The sequence below is a fragment of the Oncorhynchus masou genome, unplaced genomic scaffold (assembly GCF_036934945.1).
Source record: "Oncorhynchus masou masou isolate Uvic2021 unplaced genomic scaffold, UVic_Omas_1.1 unplaced_scaffold_2284, whole genome shotgun sequence".
Lineage (NCBI taxonomy): Eukaryota > Metazoa > Chordata > Actinopteri > Salmoniformes > Salmonidae > Oncorhynchus > Oncorhynchus masou.
Window position 1 is genome coordinate 20,524 of NW_027008753.1, and position 14,507 is coordinate 35,030.

General features: G+C 51.2%; 5 protein-coding genes and 1 pseudogene across 5 annotated transcripts; all 6 read right to left on the bottom strand.

Moving 5' to 3' along the window:
* Positions 1-11,249, bottom strand: LOC135533217 (histone H2AX-like). Its single transcript, XM_064960636.1, has 3 exons — positions 10,707-11,249; positions 3,213-3,223; positions 1-841 (listed from the first exon to the last, which is right to left on the bottom strand). The coding sequence occupies exons 1-3, from the start codon at positions 11,087-11,089 to the stop codon at positions 447-449; spliced, it is 789 nt and encodes a 262-aa protein (XP_064816708.1). The 5' UTR covers positions 11,090-11,249; the 3' UTR covers positions 1-446.
* Positions 995-2,482, bottom strand: LOC135533214 (histone H1-like; annotated as a pseudogene).
* On the bottom strand, positions 2,834-3,805 carry LOC135533216 (histone H2B). The gene has a single exon (XM_064960635.1). The coding sequence runs from the start codon at positions 3,759-3,761 to the stop codon at positions 3,387-3,389; it is 375 nt and encodes a 124-aa protein (XP_064816707.1). The 5' UTR covers positions 3,762-3,805; the 3' UTR covers positions 2,834-3,386.
* Positions 4,370-10,268, bottom strand: LOC135533218 (histone H3-like). Its single transcript, XM_064960637.1, has 2 exons — positions 9,900-10,268; positions 4,370-4,761 (listed from the first exon to the last, which is right to left on the bottom strand). Exons 1-2 carry the CDS (start codon positions 10,228-10,230, stop codon positions 4,436-4,438), a joined length of 657 nt encoding a protein of 218 aa, XP_064816709.1. The 5' UTR covers positions 10,231-10,268; the 3' UTR covers positions 4,370-4,435.
* An 18-nt stretch (positions 11,250-11,267) lies between the features above and the next one.
* On the bottom strand, positions 11,268-12,993 carry LOC135533219 (histone H1). The gene has a single exon (XM_064960638.1). It carries the CDS (start codon positions 12,348-12,350, stop codon positions 11,727-11,729), a length of 624 nt encoding a protein of 207 aa, XP_064816710.1. The 5' UTR covers positions 12,351-12,993; the 3' UTR covers positions 11,268-11,726.
* Positions 12,994-13,113: 120 nt separating this feature from the next.
* LOC135533224 (histone H2B) lies at positions 13,114-14,499 on the bottom strand. The gene has a single exon (XM_064960639.1). The coding sequence runs from the start codon at positions 14,016-14,018 to the stop codon at positions 13,644-13,646; it is 375 nt and encodes a 124-aa protein (XP_064816711.1). The 5' UTR covers positions 14,019-14,499; the 3' UTR covers positions 13,114-13,643.
* Between the last annotated feature and the right edge of the window lie 8 nt (positions 14,500-14,507).

The following is a 14,507-nucleotide window of genomic DNA, read 5'->3' on the forward strand; positions in this document are numbered from 1 at the left end:
AGTCGGAGTATAGCCTCCAAATGCCTATGTGAAGTTTATAAAGCCGGCAGCGGCGTCTGCTGATTGGTCACCATCTCCGCACCGTCCCGATTGGCCCGTTGCGGAGGCCTCCTCCGCCGCCCATTGGACGGGAGGCTCGGCCTCTCCGTGCCGCCCCAAAATGCAACCCCCTCCCTCGCCGAGGCGCGCTTGGGTCTTTTGTTAGGGCAGCGAGCAACGTTACACTTTACGCGCAATATTTTGCCCTCTCATTCTAGCCTAGTAGTTGTTATTCTTCATTTAGGTCTCATGATACGGTGCCGTGTATATGTGTGTGTATCTAACAAACACGCCCAATAGTTGGCCAGGCACAGAAAGGACACTTTGCGCTTTTGCTGAGCTAGGTGGTTGGCTCTTAAAAGAGCCTTTGGGGGTTGAGTAGTCAAGTTGCAGCCGCACCAGCGATTTTACTTGGCTTTGACGGCTTTCTCAGTCTTCTTGGGGAGCAGCACTGCCTGGATGTTGGGCAGAACACCACCCTGAGCGATGGTCACGCCGCCAAGCAGTTTGTTCAGCTCCTCGTCGTTACGGACTGCCAGCTGCAGGTGACGGGGGATGATACGAGTCTTCTTGTTGTCACGGGCAGCGTTTCCGGCCAACTCCAGGATCTCAGCGGTCAGGTACTCGAGCACTGCGGCCAGGTAGACTGGTGCGCCAGCGCCCACACGCTCGGCGTAGTTGCCTTTGCGCAGCAGCCTGTGCACACGGCCCACGGGGAACTGGAGCCCGGCACGGGATGAACGTGTCTTTGCCTTCGCCCTGGCCTTGCCTCCGGTTTTGCCTCTTCCGCTCATATTGGTAGCTTCAGTATGTCACAGAATGTCTGAATGAGCCGCTGGCCACCTCGAGAGCCTTACTTATACCTCGCCACAAGAGGCATCGATTGGCCACCGGACCGGTGTGGCCTTATCCAATTGGAGTGAGAGAGGGACAGACAGTCAGCCCTAAGCCCGCCCACCAGGCAGGCAGGCAGGCAGGCAGGCAGGCAGCAGAGTGACAAGGGCTAGGCTACTCTGTTTCCCTCCGACTTTTGTTACTTTTTCGCGTTGGCGGGAGCGCCAAAGTGAGAACTCAAATCAATGAAACATGTATCAATCAATTCGAGAGTGGCTCATAATACAAATGGCTGCTGTCCAACCCACTATAGTATGTATTCTTATTATTATCATCAGGATCAATGTGACATGCGAATTCTAACACTACACAACAATGTTGACTGGTTAGGGTGCTGCACTCGAGTGACAAATGTTAAGCCATTTAGCCACTCGAAAATGTGATGCCTAAAACTCATTCATTTCATTTCTTAGCTAGGTAGGTAGGACGTACATGGAATGACATGCGCTTTTATGGAAAGAGGTGGGTGGCTCTTAAAAGAGCCTTTTGTGGTAACAACATGTGTCGAGTAGAAAGAACACTGTTTGTAATAGCTTTACTTCTTCTTGGGGGCTGCCTTCTGGCCTTGGCTGCCTTGGGCTTGGCGGCTTTGGGCTTCGCTGCCTTGGTAGCCTTCTTGGGGCTCTTGGCCGCTTTCTTCGCCGCTGCGGCGGGCTTCTTCACCTTCTTTGGGCTCTTGGCGGCCTTTTTGGGTGTAGCGGGCTTCTTGGCCTTCTTGGGGGACTTCTTTGCGGCCACGGCCTTCTTGGCTGCTACCTTCTTGGGCTTCTTGGCGGCGGCGGGCTTCTTGGCGGCCACCTTCTTAGCTTTGGGGGCTGCGGCTTTCTTGGCGGGCTTCTTTGCCTCGACGGCCTTCTTGTTGAGCTTGAAGGAGCCGGAGGCACCGGTGCCCTTGGTCTGGACCAGGGTGCCCTTGGTGACGAGGCTCTTGACGGCGATCTTGACACGGGAGTTGTTCTTCTCCACGTCGTAGCCGCCTGCCGCCAGAGACTTCTTGAGCGCGGCCAGGGACACGCCGCTCCTCTCCTTGGAGGCGGACACCGCCTTGACGATGAGCTCCCTACGCTGGGTCCCGCTTTCTTGGGCTTGGCTGCTGCCTTCTTCTTGGGTGCCTTGGCCGGCGCGGCGGCGGCGGGTGCTGGTGCGACTTCTGCCATGTCTGTCGTTCGGTCCGGTAAACACACACACACACACTTACAACACTACGGTAGTCTGGGAGTGAGGAGGAGTACTTTGCTGTAGACGCTGCTCTGCGCTATTGAAGCTCCACACGGTGCAGGGGGCTGGCCTTAAACGCGACATGAGAACCATGTAGACTCAAGCCACCCAGCTCGGCTTCTCCGGGCTGGCCAAATGCTCTTTCACTTGTGTTTTCTGGTCGCCAATATCGGGCCAAAAGTCACCGACGGAGCCGTGTTTTTGGCCCAAAAGCGAACGGCCCAGCGAGCAGACTTGTGTCCGTTCAGAATAAAGTCATGTGGGCTGCAGAAGCCCCGTGCATTTTGCTGCGACTCGCTCAAAACCTCACCGTTCGACTGTCGGGTGGAGCGGTGCGCACTGTTTTTCCTGTGCTATTTGTCACCTAAATGGGCTAAAAGTGCATCCGATTGCGAGCACCATTGATTGTGGAGTGAGCCGAGATGTCTGGCAAGGGAATCAAATGGTTCGGCGTCCCCTGATGTGGTCCTTGGTGTTTTAAAGGAGAGCTCTTTTGGGGACCTTAAAACACATGCACTTGTGAGGCCTGGCTGAGACTAGTTTCACGTTGTATTCGTCATGTGTCCAGGAGGCACAGGAAATAATACACTGTCCAACGACATGCTTGTGTGTGATGTTTTATTATTCCTTGAGTTGGATTTGTAGCCTGCTCTTTGTGCACAGTGTGTTTTTTCTTCTGCTCGGTAGTCTCTCTCTCTCTCTCTCTCTTTCAAAAGCGTGTCATCCAGATGAGGTGAGGGCCAAAGTAGTTGGGCTTGTGCCCTTCTCGCAGTCCTTCCTCGCTTGACTCCGCAGCGTGACTCGTGCCGGTCTTTGTGTCTGTCTGTGGGTCTTGGTGTCTGGCTGTGCGGCCGGCGCTATGGAGGCTGGCGCCCCATGTGCTTGTTGGCCCTGATATAGGCCGAGAGAGAGAGAGAGAGAGACAGAGAGGCTCTTCTTCTCCTCCTCCCTCTTGTACAGGTGGAACGGCTCGTTTCAATCGGTGACGTCACTTGCTCTGACACCGTTCTTCATGTGTCCAGTCAGTGGAATCCCACTCACTGTGTTCTACTGGCATGCACACATTCCTACCCTGTTCATGTCAGCATCATTAATTCCCCCCCCCCCGCAATTGGACACAACCCTCTTTGACATGTCCTCCACACACACACACACATGGATTTGCTTCTTTCACTGACAGGGTGGGTGGCTCTTAAAAGAGCCTTTGGGTTACTACAGCACTCCAAATGCGCTGTTTACTTGGAGCTGGTGTACTTGGTCACGGCCTTGGTGCCCTCGGACACTGCGTGCTTGGCCAGCTCCCCGGGGAGCAGCAGCCGCACTGCGGTCTGGATCTCCCTGGAGGTGATGGTGGAACGCTTGTTGTAGTGGGCCAGGCGAGACGACTCTCCGGCGATACGCTCGAAGATGTCGTTCACGAACGAGTTCATGATTCCCATGGCCTTGGAGGAGATGCCGGTATCGGGGTGGACCTGCTTCAGGACTTTGTACACGTAAATGGCGTAGCTCTCCTTCCTAGACTTTCGGCGCTTCTTGCCGCCTTTCCCTGCGGTCTTGGTGACGGCTTTCTTGGAGCCCTTCTTGGGCGCGGACTTTGCTGGCTCGGGCATGATGCTGATGTCTCGTTGCTTCTCACAAACGAATGAGGGGGTGGAGAGCCCTTTCCCTCTTATGAAGACGACGCTAAGCTAATTCGCCGGCCGTGGACACACCCCTGCTTTCTCATAGGCGCCCCTGCCATTTGCCCAGTGGAGCTGAGCGCGCATAAGAGCCTTCCACTCAGAGGCTTGCTTCCCTAACAAAGACCTGTCCCCCTTATCCCATAGCCTATGCTCTGTCACTGGTGGGGAATGGTGTGTTTCAAAAAAAGTCCTACAATGGCCAGACGTGAGACTTGGTGGGGATTTCCCAGCCCTGGTGCCTTTATTTCGGGTGTCTCGTAATCCGACTGTACGCAAAAGCCTGCACTGAACATTAGTGTCCTGTCCGCTCAGAGTGGCTCGTGGTTTAATACGACTGTACGCAAAGCCTGCACTGAACATAGCGTCCTATCATTTAACACTCCCTCCCCGTCCACGCAGAGTGGCTCGTGGTTTAATACGACTGTACGCCAAGCCTGCACTGAACATAGCGTCCTATCATTCAACACTCCCTCCCCGTCCACTCAAGAGTGGCTCATGGTTCCCTACGACAATGGATTTGGCCCTTTTGAAGCGGATGTGGGTGGCTCTTAAAAGAGCCTTTGGGTTCAAGTCGGGATGTTGACGTTCCGAGAAGGGTGCGTTTAACCGCCGAAACCGTACAGGGTGCGTCCCTGGCGTTTCAGAGCGTAGACCACGTCCATGGCCGTAACGGTCTTTCTCTTGGCGTGCTCGGTGTAGGTGACGGCGTCACGGATCACGTTCTCGAGGAACACCTTCAGGACACCGCGGGTCTCCTCGTAGATCAGGCCGGAGATACGCTTCACGCCGCCACGGCGAGCCAGACGGCGAATGGCGGGCTTGGTGATTCCCTGGATGTTATCGCGGAGAACCTTACGGTGACGCTTGGCGCCTCCTTTTCCGAGTCCCTTGCCGCCTTTACCTCTTCCAGACATCGTGTGTTCGCTAGCTGAGTTCAAGTGAATTAATGACGTAATTTTCTGTGCTTGGTGCTCTTATTATCTGCGTTTGGTGGACCTGATTGAAGCCAGTGGCACAGAAAGCGCGCGCTTTTGCCTGGCCTCTGCTGCAAAGGGGAGGGCGTTCGTTCTAGGGAACTATGGAGGAAGAAGAAATGAAAGCTACTTACGTGCGTGGGAAACACACTCAAATACTGGGCTATGTTGAACACGAGGCCCGACTGTGACAACTGGGGGATCCACTACTAACCTGTGTCCCACTCTTCACATTGATTGGTGTTGTTCTTGTTGTTGTTGCACCTGATTCAACTCTTTCAATCAGCTGTGCCTCTCCAGGGCTACAACAAAAATGGCTACTCTACTCCTGCCTGGAGTTGGGAAACACTGAACTAGTAGGATTCAACCCGCTGCGGTTGCCAGTCACACCTAATAGAGATAGGCGTTAAAACCTCAGATAGTGTCACAAGTACAAAGGAGAAACGAAGTGGAACGTACGGGAAACAAATACGCAAGGAATGCCACAAATCCTAAGGGGTCCGTAATGTCACCTCAGTAGTCATGTAGCTCTTGAAGGCCATTTAATAACATCATTCTTCTTTTTCTTCCCTAGACAGGATCCAGGTGGCCATGGGAAGGGTGGCGATACCTCTGCAAGCTGAAACGCAGTAAAACATTCCTCAGACACCCACCCACCCACACCACACACACACACACACACACACAATAAAGGGATCGTTTCCCTATGCGTACAGAGGTGATAGGGATCTGCAAATATTGTATGGTACTTTTTTCTAAAACCAATAACACAGCCTTATATTATGCAAATAGTGGTATGAGGTGGATCCTTTATAGGCCAGATAGCCTCAGATGTTGCATCGAATGATCTCAACAGGTCATTTCAAAGGGGCCAAATGAGGCCCAAGGGCACATACTGGCGATTGATCAATCGGTGCAGTTGATTCACATCTCAGGTGAACTATGGAGGAAGAAGAAATGAAAGCTACTTACGTGCGTGGGAAACACACTCAAATACTGAGCTATGTTGAACACAAGGCCCAACTGTGACAACTGGGGGATCCACTACTAACCTGTGTCCCACTCTTCACATTCATCTTACAACTTATTGTTGCCATAATTGTCTCTTACCTGTACTTAGTGGCTGCCGGCCCTCGGTCATAGCAAGTTAGAAGAAATAGGTTAAGGTTACGAAAAGGCTTAGGCTTACCCCAAATGTCACGTCCGTTCGTAGCTGTACTCCGTGTAGGCACAACAAGTCATCACACAGAGAGCACACTTGAAGCGCAACTGCACTGCCTGGAAGGGTGCAACCGACTGAATTGGAATCCCTCAAACAGCACGCTAACTACATTCCGCTTTATGATGTCACAGTCGGCCCCTCGGAACACTGGTCCTCAACAATGTCAAACACCTTGGATACCCAAGCCAAACATTCTCTAATCACTCGCATTCACAAATCAACCAGGGAGAAGAAGGCTGCCAGGAATTGAATGCTGAAAAGCTAACCTTCTTCACAGAGCAACATCATAGGACTTGGAGTTTGTGTTCAACAGCAGGTTAGACTCTGTCACTTGTTCCCTTCAACTGTTTGTGTTCCTCTACAGGCTACAGGGCAGATACTTCACATGCAGAGTACAACAACAAATAACAGAGGGCCTGTTACCACACCCTATAGCCTAGGATTTGAACTTGGACCACAATGACATTGGAGGTAATGAGCCTGCAGCATAAATGACAGCTCCCTAACGGGGACATAAAGTGGAAATGGAAGTGCGACACTTAGAGGAAAAGTCCTAATCAAATAGGCACATTTTTTATTCATTTTTAATTTCACCTTTATTTAACCAGGTAGGCAAGTTGAGAACAAGTTCTCATTTACAATTGCGACCTGGCAAAGATAAAGCAAAGCAGTTCGACACATACGACGACACAGACTTACACATGGAGTAAAACAAACATACAGTCAATAATACAGTATAAACAAGTCTATATACGATGTGAGCAAATGAGGTGAGATAGGGGAGGTAAAGGCAAAAAAAAGGCCATGGTGGCAAAGTAAATACAATATAGCAAGTAAAACACTGGAATGGTACATTTGCAATGGAAGAAATGTGCAAAGTACAAATACAAATAATGGGGTGCAAGGGAGCAAAATAAATTAATTATTTAAATACAGTAGGGAAAGAGGTAGTTGTTTGGCCTAAATTATAGGTGGCCTATGTACAGGTGCAGTAATCTGTGAGCTGCTCTGACAGTTGCTGCTTAAAGCTAGTGAGGGAGATAAGTGTTTCCAGTTTCAGAGATTTTTGTAGTTCCTTCCAGTCATTGGCAGCAGACAACTGGAAGGAGAGACGGCCAAAGAAAGATTTGCTTTTGGGGGTGACTAGAGAGATATACATAACCCTGTTTAGCAGATGTCGGGAAATGCTTGTGTTACCAGCTCCAACAGCACAGTCAAGTCTAACAAGTAAGATATAACCATGTTCCAACATTCCACACAATACACCCAAATGGAATTGGAATACATCAATATATTGACGATCAATGTCAGACCGTCCGTAGACTAACATACCTTACAATACAATACTTTATATATCCACATGACATGAGCTATGCAAACGACCTCCACGTTAGGAATGTGCCCAGTGATATCTAACAAAAACACACACCTCCGTGGAACCCACATGGCAAGACAGGAAGGAAGACGTGCAGAAGTGCTCATGAAGAGGACACGAAGAACACCGGAATCATCTCCAATCAAGTGAACAATGTCAAAGGAATAGGTCAAGACATATTATAGATAGGGAGGCATTTCACCGCCACCCGCTGGACCACAAGTCATTTTGCCAACACTGGCTCATCATTCAAGCCACATAGGGAGGGATCTTAACACCACCTGCTGGATCAGAAGTGCCACTCACAATGGCCACACAGAGCATTTCTCCCTCAACCTGATGCAATTGTCACAACAAGTATGTGGTCAAAATCAAACAATATTTACAACAGATCATCAAATAGGCAAACACATGCTCATGGAGAGTATCTCAAATTATACAGTTACTTTGTCACAAAACCTAATCTGTCATTCATCTACAAATACATGCTCTTCTAAAGCCACAATGTAATGTTCACATGGTAGATTTCATTTCTTACAATCTATGTCACTATTACTTCATTTCACTGCTCTTAAATCATATTCATTTAACCCTTTTGTTCACCTGCTGATTTTCTGCTGGTTTGTCTCTTGCAGATTTGGACATCATGTGAATGTATGTTTCTCAAGTATCAAAAGAGGGTAAGTTACATTCACCTACTTTATGAACAACGGAATGCTACTTTTCTCTCTAGCCTAATGCACTCTTTATCTGTAAGCTCCCCTACTGGTGTAGCCTATACAACTGTATCTCGACGATCACATTTTACACCAATGCACCCCGAGAATCGGTTGGTGAGGGGTGTACTGAACTGTGCCTATAGCATGTCAAGAATCCCTCCAACGGGAAATAGGCTTTGGCAAATGGCCAGGGGCGCTGTCCTTTTCAGCACCACGGAGCTCCGCTATTACCTGTCTCATGAGTGAAGATGCAACAGCAGACAATTCCTGCTCTTTGGTCCTGCAATGACACACTTTAGCCGTGTCATTGCTGCATTTAGGGCCTTTACTTTGTCTTATCATTTGGTCAAGGGGTTTCGATTCATCAGCAAATATTCTGGTAAAAATCAACTAAATCCCACATCAGAAGTCGACTTCAAATCACGCCAAAGACACACGACTCTACTCAACGGGAGTCAGTACTATCAAATATTATGCACTGTGAAGATGTCATGTGCTGAGCCATTTAGTTCCTTATGAAGCCTATTTACGAAGCCAATGCAGCAATCACCACGTACCTGCCTGCATTGGTGATTGCTATTCTGTAATTGGTCAACTACTAATAGGGCTATCATCACGGCTGCTCGTGTCCTGTTTCGTAACAGCTCTTTTGCAAGCCCTTGATGATTACATCTATTGATTCCTGCTGTCCTGATACCTTTTCTATGAAGGGATCTCGGATCTAGTCGAAAGGACTAACAATGGGTATGTCATTGGAATATTCAATCGCACACTGAATTCATCCCACTAAATTGATTCCTTTCATTTCTCCATTTATTCCACCATATCGAAACAACTTACCTATGCACTCACACAAACTAATTTGGTGGCCTACCACATCCTGTCCCTTCAACCAAAACCTTGGTACCACTTTTTTTCGACCACCTTTCACTTGCGCTGGACAGAGATATATCAATTTACTTTCAATAGCTTAGTCAGTCGCATGAATTATGGGGTGCACGCAGCTAACGTTGTAATGATCGGATCAAAACAGGGATTTTTTGGCACATCGAGGAATGTCACATGGCCCAGAAATTATTGAATGGACATTTTCACAAAGGAAAAGACATACTCTAGCATGTTACATTCCAAGAGCAATTGGATTCGAAAAAACACAACGTGCCCCACTTGGGGACCCGAGGACCGAGTTTGGGAAACGCTGGCCTCAAGATCAAATACCAATAGGGAGCCACTATGACGTGCCAGTACCCGCGTTTAACCACTAGATGGCCTCCGTGCTCCACGGGAAAATTTTCCCCTCTCAGCAGCGGCACTGCAACATGGGACTTTCAAAGTCAGTTGTTCTTAGCTACATAGTGACAATTTTGCCCACTTTTTGCCTATATCATTACTATCACTCATTACTGCTACTCTATTTTTCCCCTCTTCTACTCTAGGCATACATCTAATTACATATAAGAAAGAGAGCGTTATTGAAACGAATCAACTCTGATTTACAATCACGGCCGGTGGTGATACAGCCTGGAATCGAACCACGGTCTGTAGGGACTCGAGAGCAGGGAACGCGACGTGTTCGTCTACAACATACACGGTGGGAAAGGGGCGTGTACTAATGGAACAATTGTGCCTTTTTGACTGAAATATGGAGGTGGCTCTTAAAAGAGCCTTTGGGGGATTTTGGAGATCAGGTCATCGTTTATGCGCGCTCTCCGCGAATACGACGGGCCAGCTGGATGTCCTTGGGCATGATGGTCACCCTCTTGGCGTGGATGGCGCACAGGTTGGTGTCCTCGAACAGGCCGACCAGGTAAGCCTCGCTTGCCTCCTGCAGGGCCATCACTGCGGAACTCTGGAAGCGCAGGTCGGTCTTAAAGTCCTGGGCAATTTCTCGCACCAGGCGCTGGAAAGGCAGTTTGCGGATCAGCAGCTCAGTGGACTTCTGGTAACGACGGATCTCTCTAAGAGCCACGGTGCCGGGCCTGTAACGGTGAGGCTTCTTCACGCCGCCGGTGGCCGGGGCGCTCTTGCGCGCAGCCTTGGTGGCGAGCTGCTTCCTGGGTGCTTTGCCACCGGTGGATTTGCGAGCGGTTTGCTTGGTTCTGGCCATGGCGCTAGCTAGCTTCCTTCTTTCACAGTCGGAGTATAGCCTCCAAATGCCTATGTGAAGTTTATAAAGCCGGCAGCGGCGTCTGCTGATTGGTCACCATCTCCGCACCGTCCCGATTGGCCCGTTGCGGAGGCCTCCTCCGCCGCCCATTGGACGGGAGGCTCGGCCTCTCCGTGCCGCCCCAAAATGCAACCCCCTCCCTCGCCGAGGCGCGCTTGGGTCTTTTGTTAGGGCAGCGAGCAACGTTACACTTTACGCGCAATATTTTGCCCTCTCATTCTAGCCTAGTAGTTGTTATTCTTCATTTAGGTCTCATGATACGGTGCCGTGTATATGTGTGTGTATCTAACAAACACGCCCAATAGTTGGCCAGGCACAGAAAGGACACTTTGCGCTTTTGCTGAGCTAGGTGGTTGGCTCTTAAAAGAGCCTTTGGGGGTTGAGTAGTCAAGTTGCAGCCGCACCAGCGATTTTACTTGGCTTTGACGGCTTTCTCAGTCTTCTTGGGGAGCAGCACTGCCTGGATGTTGGGCAGAACACCACCCTGAGCGATGGTCACGCCGCCAAGCAGTTTGTTCAGCTCCTCGTCGTTACGGACTGCCAGCTGCAGGTGACGGGGGATGATACGAGTCTTCTTGTTGTCACGGGCAGCGTTTCCGGCCAACTCCAGGATCTCAGCGGTCAGGTACTCGAGCACTGCGGCCAGGTAGACTGGTGCGCCAGCGCCCACACGCTCGGCGTAGTTGCCTTTGCGCAGCAGCCTGTGCACACGGCCCACGGGGAACTGGAGCCCGGCACGGGATGAACGTGTCTTTGCCTTCGCCCTGGCCTTGCCTCCGGTTTTGCCTCTTCCGCTCATATTGGTAGCTTCAGTATGTCACAGAATGTCTGAATGAGCCGCTGGCCACCTCGAGAGCCTTACTTATACCTCGCCACAAGAGGCATCGATTGGCCACCGGACCGGTGTGGCCTTATCCAATTGGAGTGAGAGAGGGACAGACAGTCAGCCCTAAGCCCGCCCCCACCCCAGGCAGGCAGGCAGGCAGGCAGGCAGCAGAGTGACAAGGGCTAGGCTACTCTGTTTCCCTCCGACTTTTGTTACTTTTTCGCGTTGGCGGGAGCGCCAAAGTGAGAACTCAAATCAATGAAACATGTATCAATCAATTCGAGAGTGGCTCATAATACAAATGGCTGCTGTCCAACCCACTATAGTATGTATTCTTATTATTATCATCAGGATCAATGTGACATGCGAATTCTAACACTACACAACAATGTTGACTGGTTAGGGTGCTGCACTCTTGAGTGACAAATGTTAAGCCATTTAGCCACTCGAAAATGTGATGCCTAAAACTCATTCATTTCATTTCTTAGCTAGGTAGGTAGGACGTACATGGAATGACATGCGCTTTTATGGAAAGAGGTGGGTGGCTCTTAAAAGAGCCTTTTGTGGTAACAACATGTGTCGAGTAGAAAGAACACTGTTTGTAATAGCTTTACTTCTTCTTGGGGGCTGCCTTCTTGGCCTTGGCTGCCTTGGGCTTGGCGGCTTTGGGCTTCGCTGCCTTGGTAGCCTTCTTGGGGCTCTTGGCCGCTTTCTTCGCCGCTGCGGCGGGCTTCTTCACCTTCTTTGGGCTCTTGGCGGCCTTTTTGGGTGTAGCGGGCTTCTTGGCCTTCTTGGGGGACTTCTTTGCGGCCACGGCCTTCTTGGCTGCTACCTTCTTGGGCTTCTTGGCGGCGGCGGGCTTCTTGGCGGCCACCTTCTTAGCTTTGGGGGCTGCGGCTTTCTTGGCGGGCTTCTTTGCCTCGACGGCCTTCTTGTTGAGCTTGAAGGAGCCGGAGGCACCGGTGCCCTTGGTCTGGACCAGGGTGCCCTTGGTGACGAGGCTCTTGACGGCGATCTTGACACGGGAGTTGTTCTTCTCCACGTCGTAGCCGCCTGCCGCCAGAGACTTCTTGAGCGCGGCCAGGGACACGCCGCTCCTCTCCTTGGAGGCGGACACCGCCTTGACGATGAGCTCGCCTACGCTGGGTCCCGCTTTCTTGGGCTTGGCTGCTGCCTTCTTCTTGGGTGCCTTGGCCGGCGCGGCGGCGGCGGGTGCTGGTGCGACTTCTGCCATGTCTGTCGTTCGGTCCGGTAAACACACACACACACTTACAACACTACGGTAGTCTGGGAGTGAGGAGGAGTACTTTGCTGTAGACGCTGCTCTGCGCTATTGAAGCTCCACACGGTGCAGGGGGCTGGCCTTAAACGCGACATGAGAACCATGTAGACTCAAGCCACCCAGCTCGGCTTCTCCGGGCTGGCCAAATGCTCTTTCACTTGTGTTTTCTGGTCGCCAATATCGGGCCAAAAGTCACCGACGGAGCCGTGTTTTTGGCCCAAAAGCGAACGGCCCAGCGAGCAGACTTGTGTCCGTTCAGAATAAAGTCATGTGGGCTGCAGAAGCCCCGTGCATTTTGCTGCGACTCGCTCAAAACCTCACCGTTCGACTGTCGGGTGGAGCGGTGCGCACTGCTTTTCCTGTGCTATTTGTCACCTAAATGGGCTAAAAGTGCATCCGATTGCGAGCACCATTGATTGTGGAGTGAGCCGAGATGTCTGGCAAGGGAATCAAATGGTTCGGCGTCCCCTGATGTGGTCCTTGGTGTTTTAAAGGAGAGCTCTTTTGGGGACCTTAAAACACATGCACTTGTGAGGCCTGGCTGAGACTAGTTTCACGTTGTATTCGTCATGTGTCCAGGAGGCACAGGAAATAATACACTGTCAACGACGACATGCTTGTGTGTGATGTTTTATTATTCCTTGAGTTGGATTTGTAGCCTGCTCTTTGTGCACAGTGTGTTTTTTCTTCTGCTCGGTCTCTCTCTCTCTCTCTCTCTTTCAAAAGCGTGTCATCCAGATGAGGTGAGGGCCAAAGTAGTTGGGCTTGTGCCCTTCTCGCAGTCCTTCCTCGCTTGACTCCGCAGCGTGACTCGTGCCGGTCTTTGTGTCTGTCTGTGGGTCTTGGTGTCTGGCTGTGCGGCCGGCGCTATGGAGGCTGGCGCCCCATGTGCTTGTTGGCCCTGATATAGGCCGAGAGAGAGAGAGAGAGAGACAGAGAGGCTCTTCTTCTCCTCCTCCCTCTTGTACAGGTGGAACGGCTCGTTTCAATCGGTGACGTCACTTGCTCTGACACCGTTCTTCATGTGTCCAGTCAGTGGAATCCCACTCACTGTGTTCTACTGGCATGCACACATTCCTACCCTGTTCATGTCAGCGTCATTAATCACCCCCCCCGCAATTGGACACAACCCTCTTTGACATGTCCTCCACACACACACACACACGTGGATTTGCTTCTTTCACTGACAGGGTGGGTGGCTCTTAAAAGAGCCTTTGGGTTACTACAGCACTCCAAATGCGCTGTTTACTTGGAGCTGGTGTACTTGGTCACGGCCTTGGTGCCCTCGGACACTGCGTGCTTGGCCAGCTCCCCGGGGAGCAGCAGCCGCACTGCGGTCTGGATCTCCCTGGAGGTGATGGTGGAACGCTTGTTGTAGTGGGCCAGGCGAGACGACTCTCCGGCGATACGCTCGAAGATGTCGTTCACGAACGAGTTCATGATTCCCATGGCCTTGGAGGAGATGCCGGTATCGGGGTGGACCTGCTTCAGGACTTTGTACACGTAAATGGCGTAGCTCTCCTTCCTAGACTTTCGGCGCTTCTTGCCGCCTTTCCCTGCGGTCTTGGTGACGGCTTTCTTGGAGCCCTTCTTGGGCGCGGACTTTGCTGGCTCGGGCATGATGCTGATGTCTCGTTGCTTCTCACAAACGAATGAGGGGGTGGAGAGCCCTTTCCCTCTTATGAAGACGACGCTAAGCTAATTCGCCGGCCGTGGACACACCCCTGCTTTCTCATAGGCGCCCCTGCCATTTGCCCAGTGGAGCTGAGCGCGCATAAGAGCCTTCCACTCAGAGGCTTGCTTCCCTAACAAAGACCTGTCCCCCTTATCCCATAGCCTATGCTCTGTCACTGGTGGGGAATGGTGTGTTTCAAAAAAAGTCCTACAATGGCCAGACGTGAGACTTGGTGGGGATTTCCCAGCCCTGGTGCCTTTATTTCGGGTGTCTCGTAATCCGACTGTACGCAAAAGCCTGCACTGAACATTAGTGTCCTGTCCGCTCAGAGTGGCTCGTGGTTTAATACGACTGTACGCAAAGCCTGCACTGAACATAGCGTCCTATCATTTAACACTCCCTCCCCGTCCACGCAGAGTGGCTCGTGGTTTAAT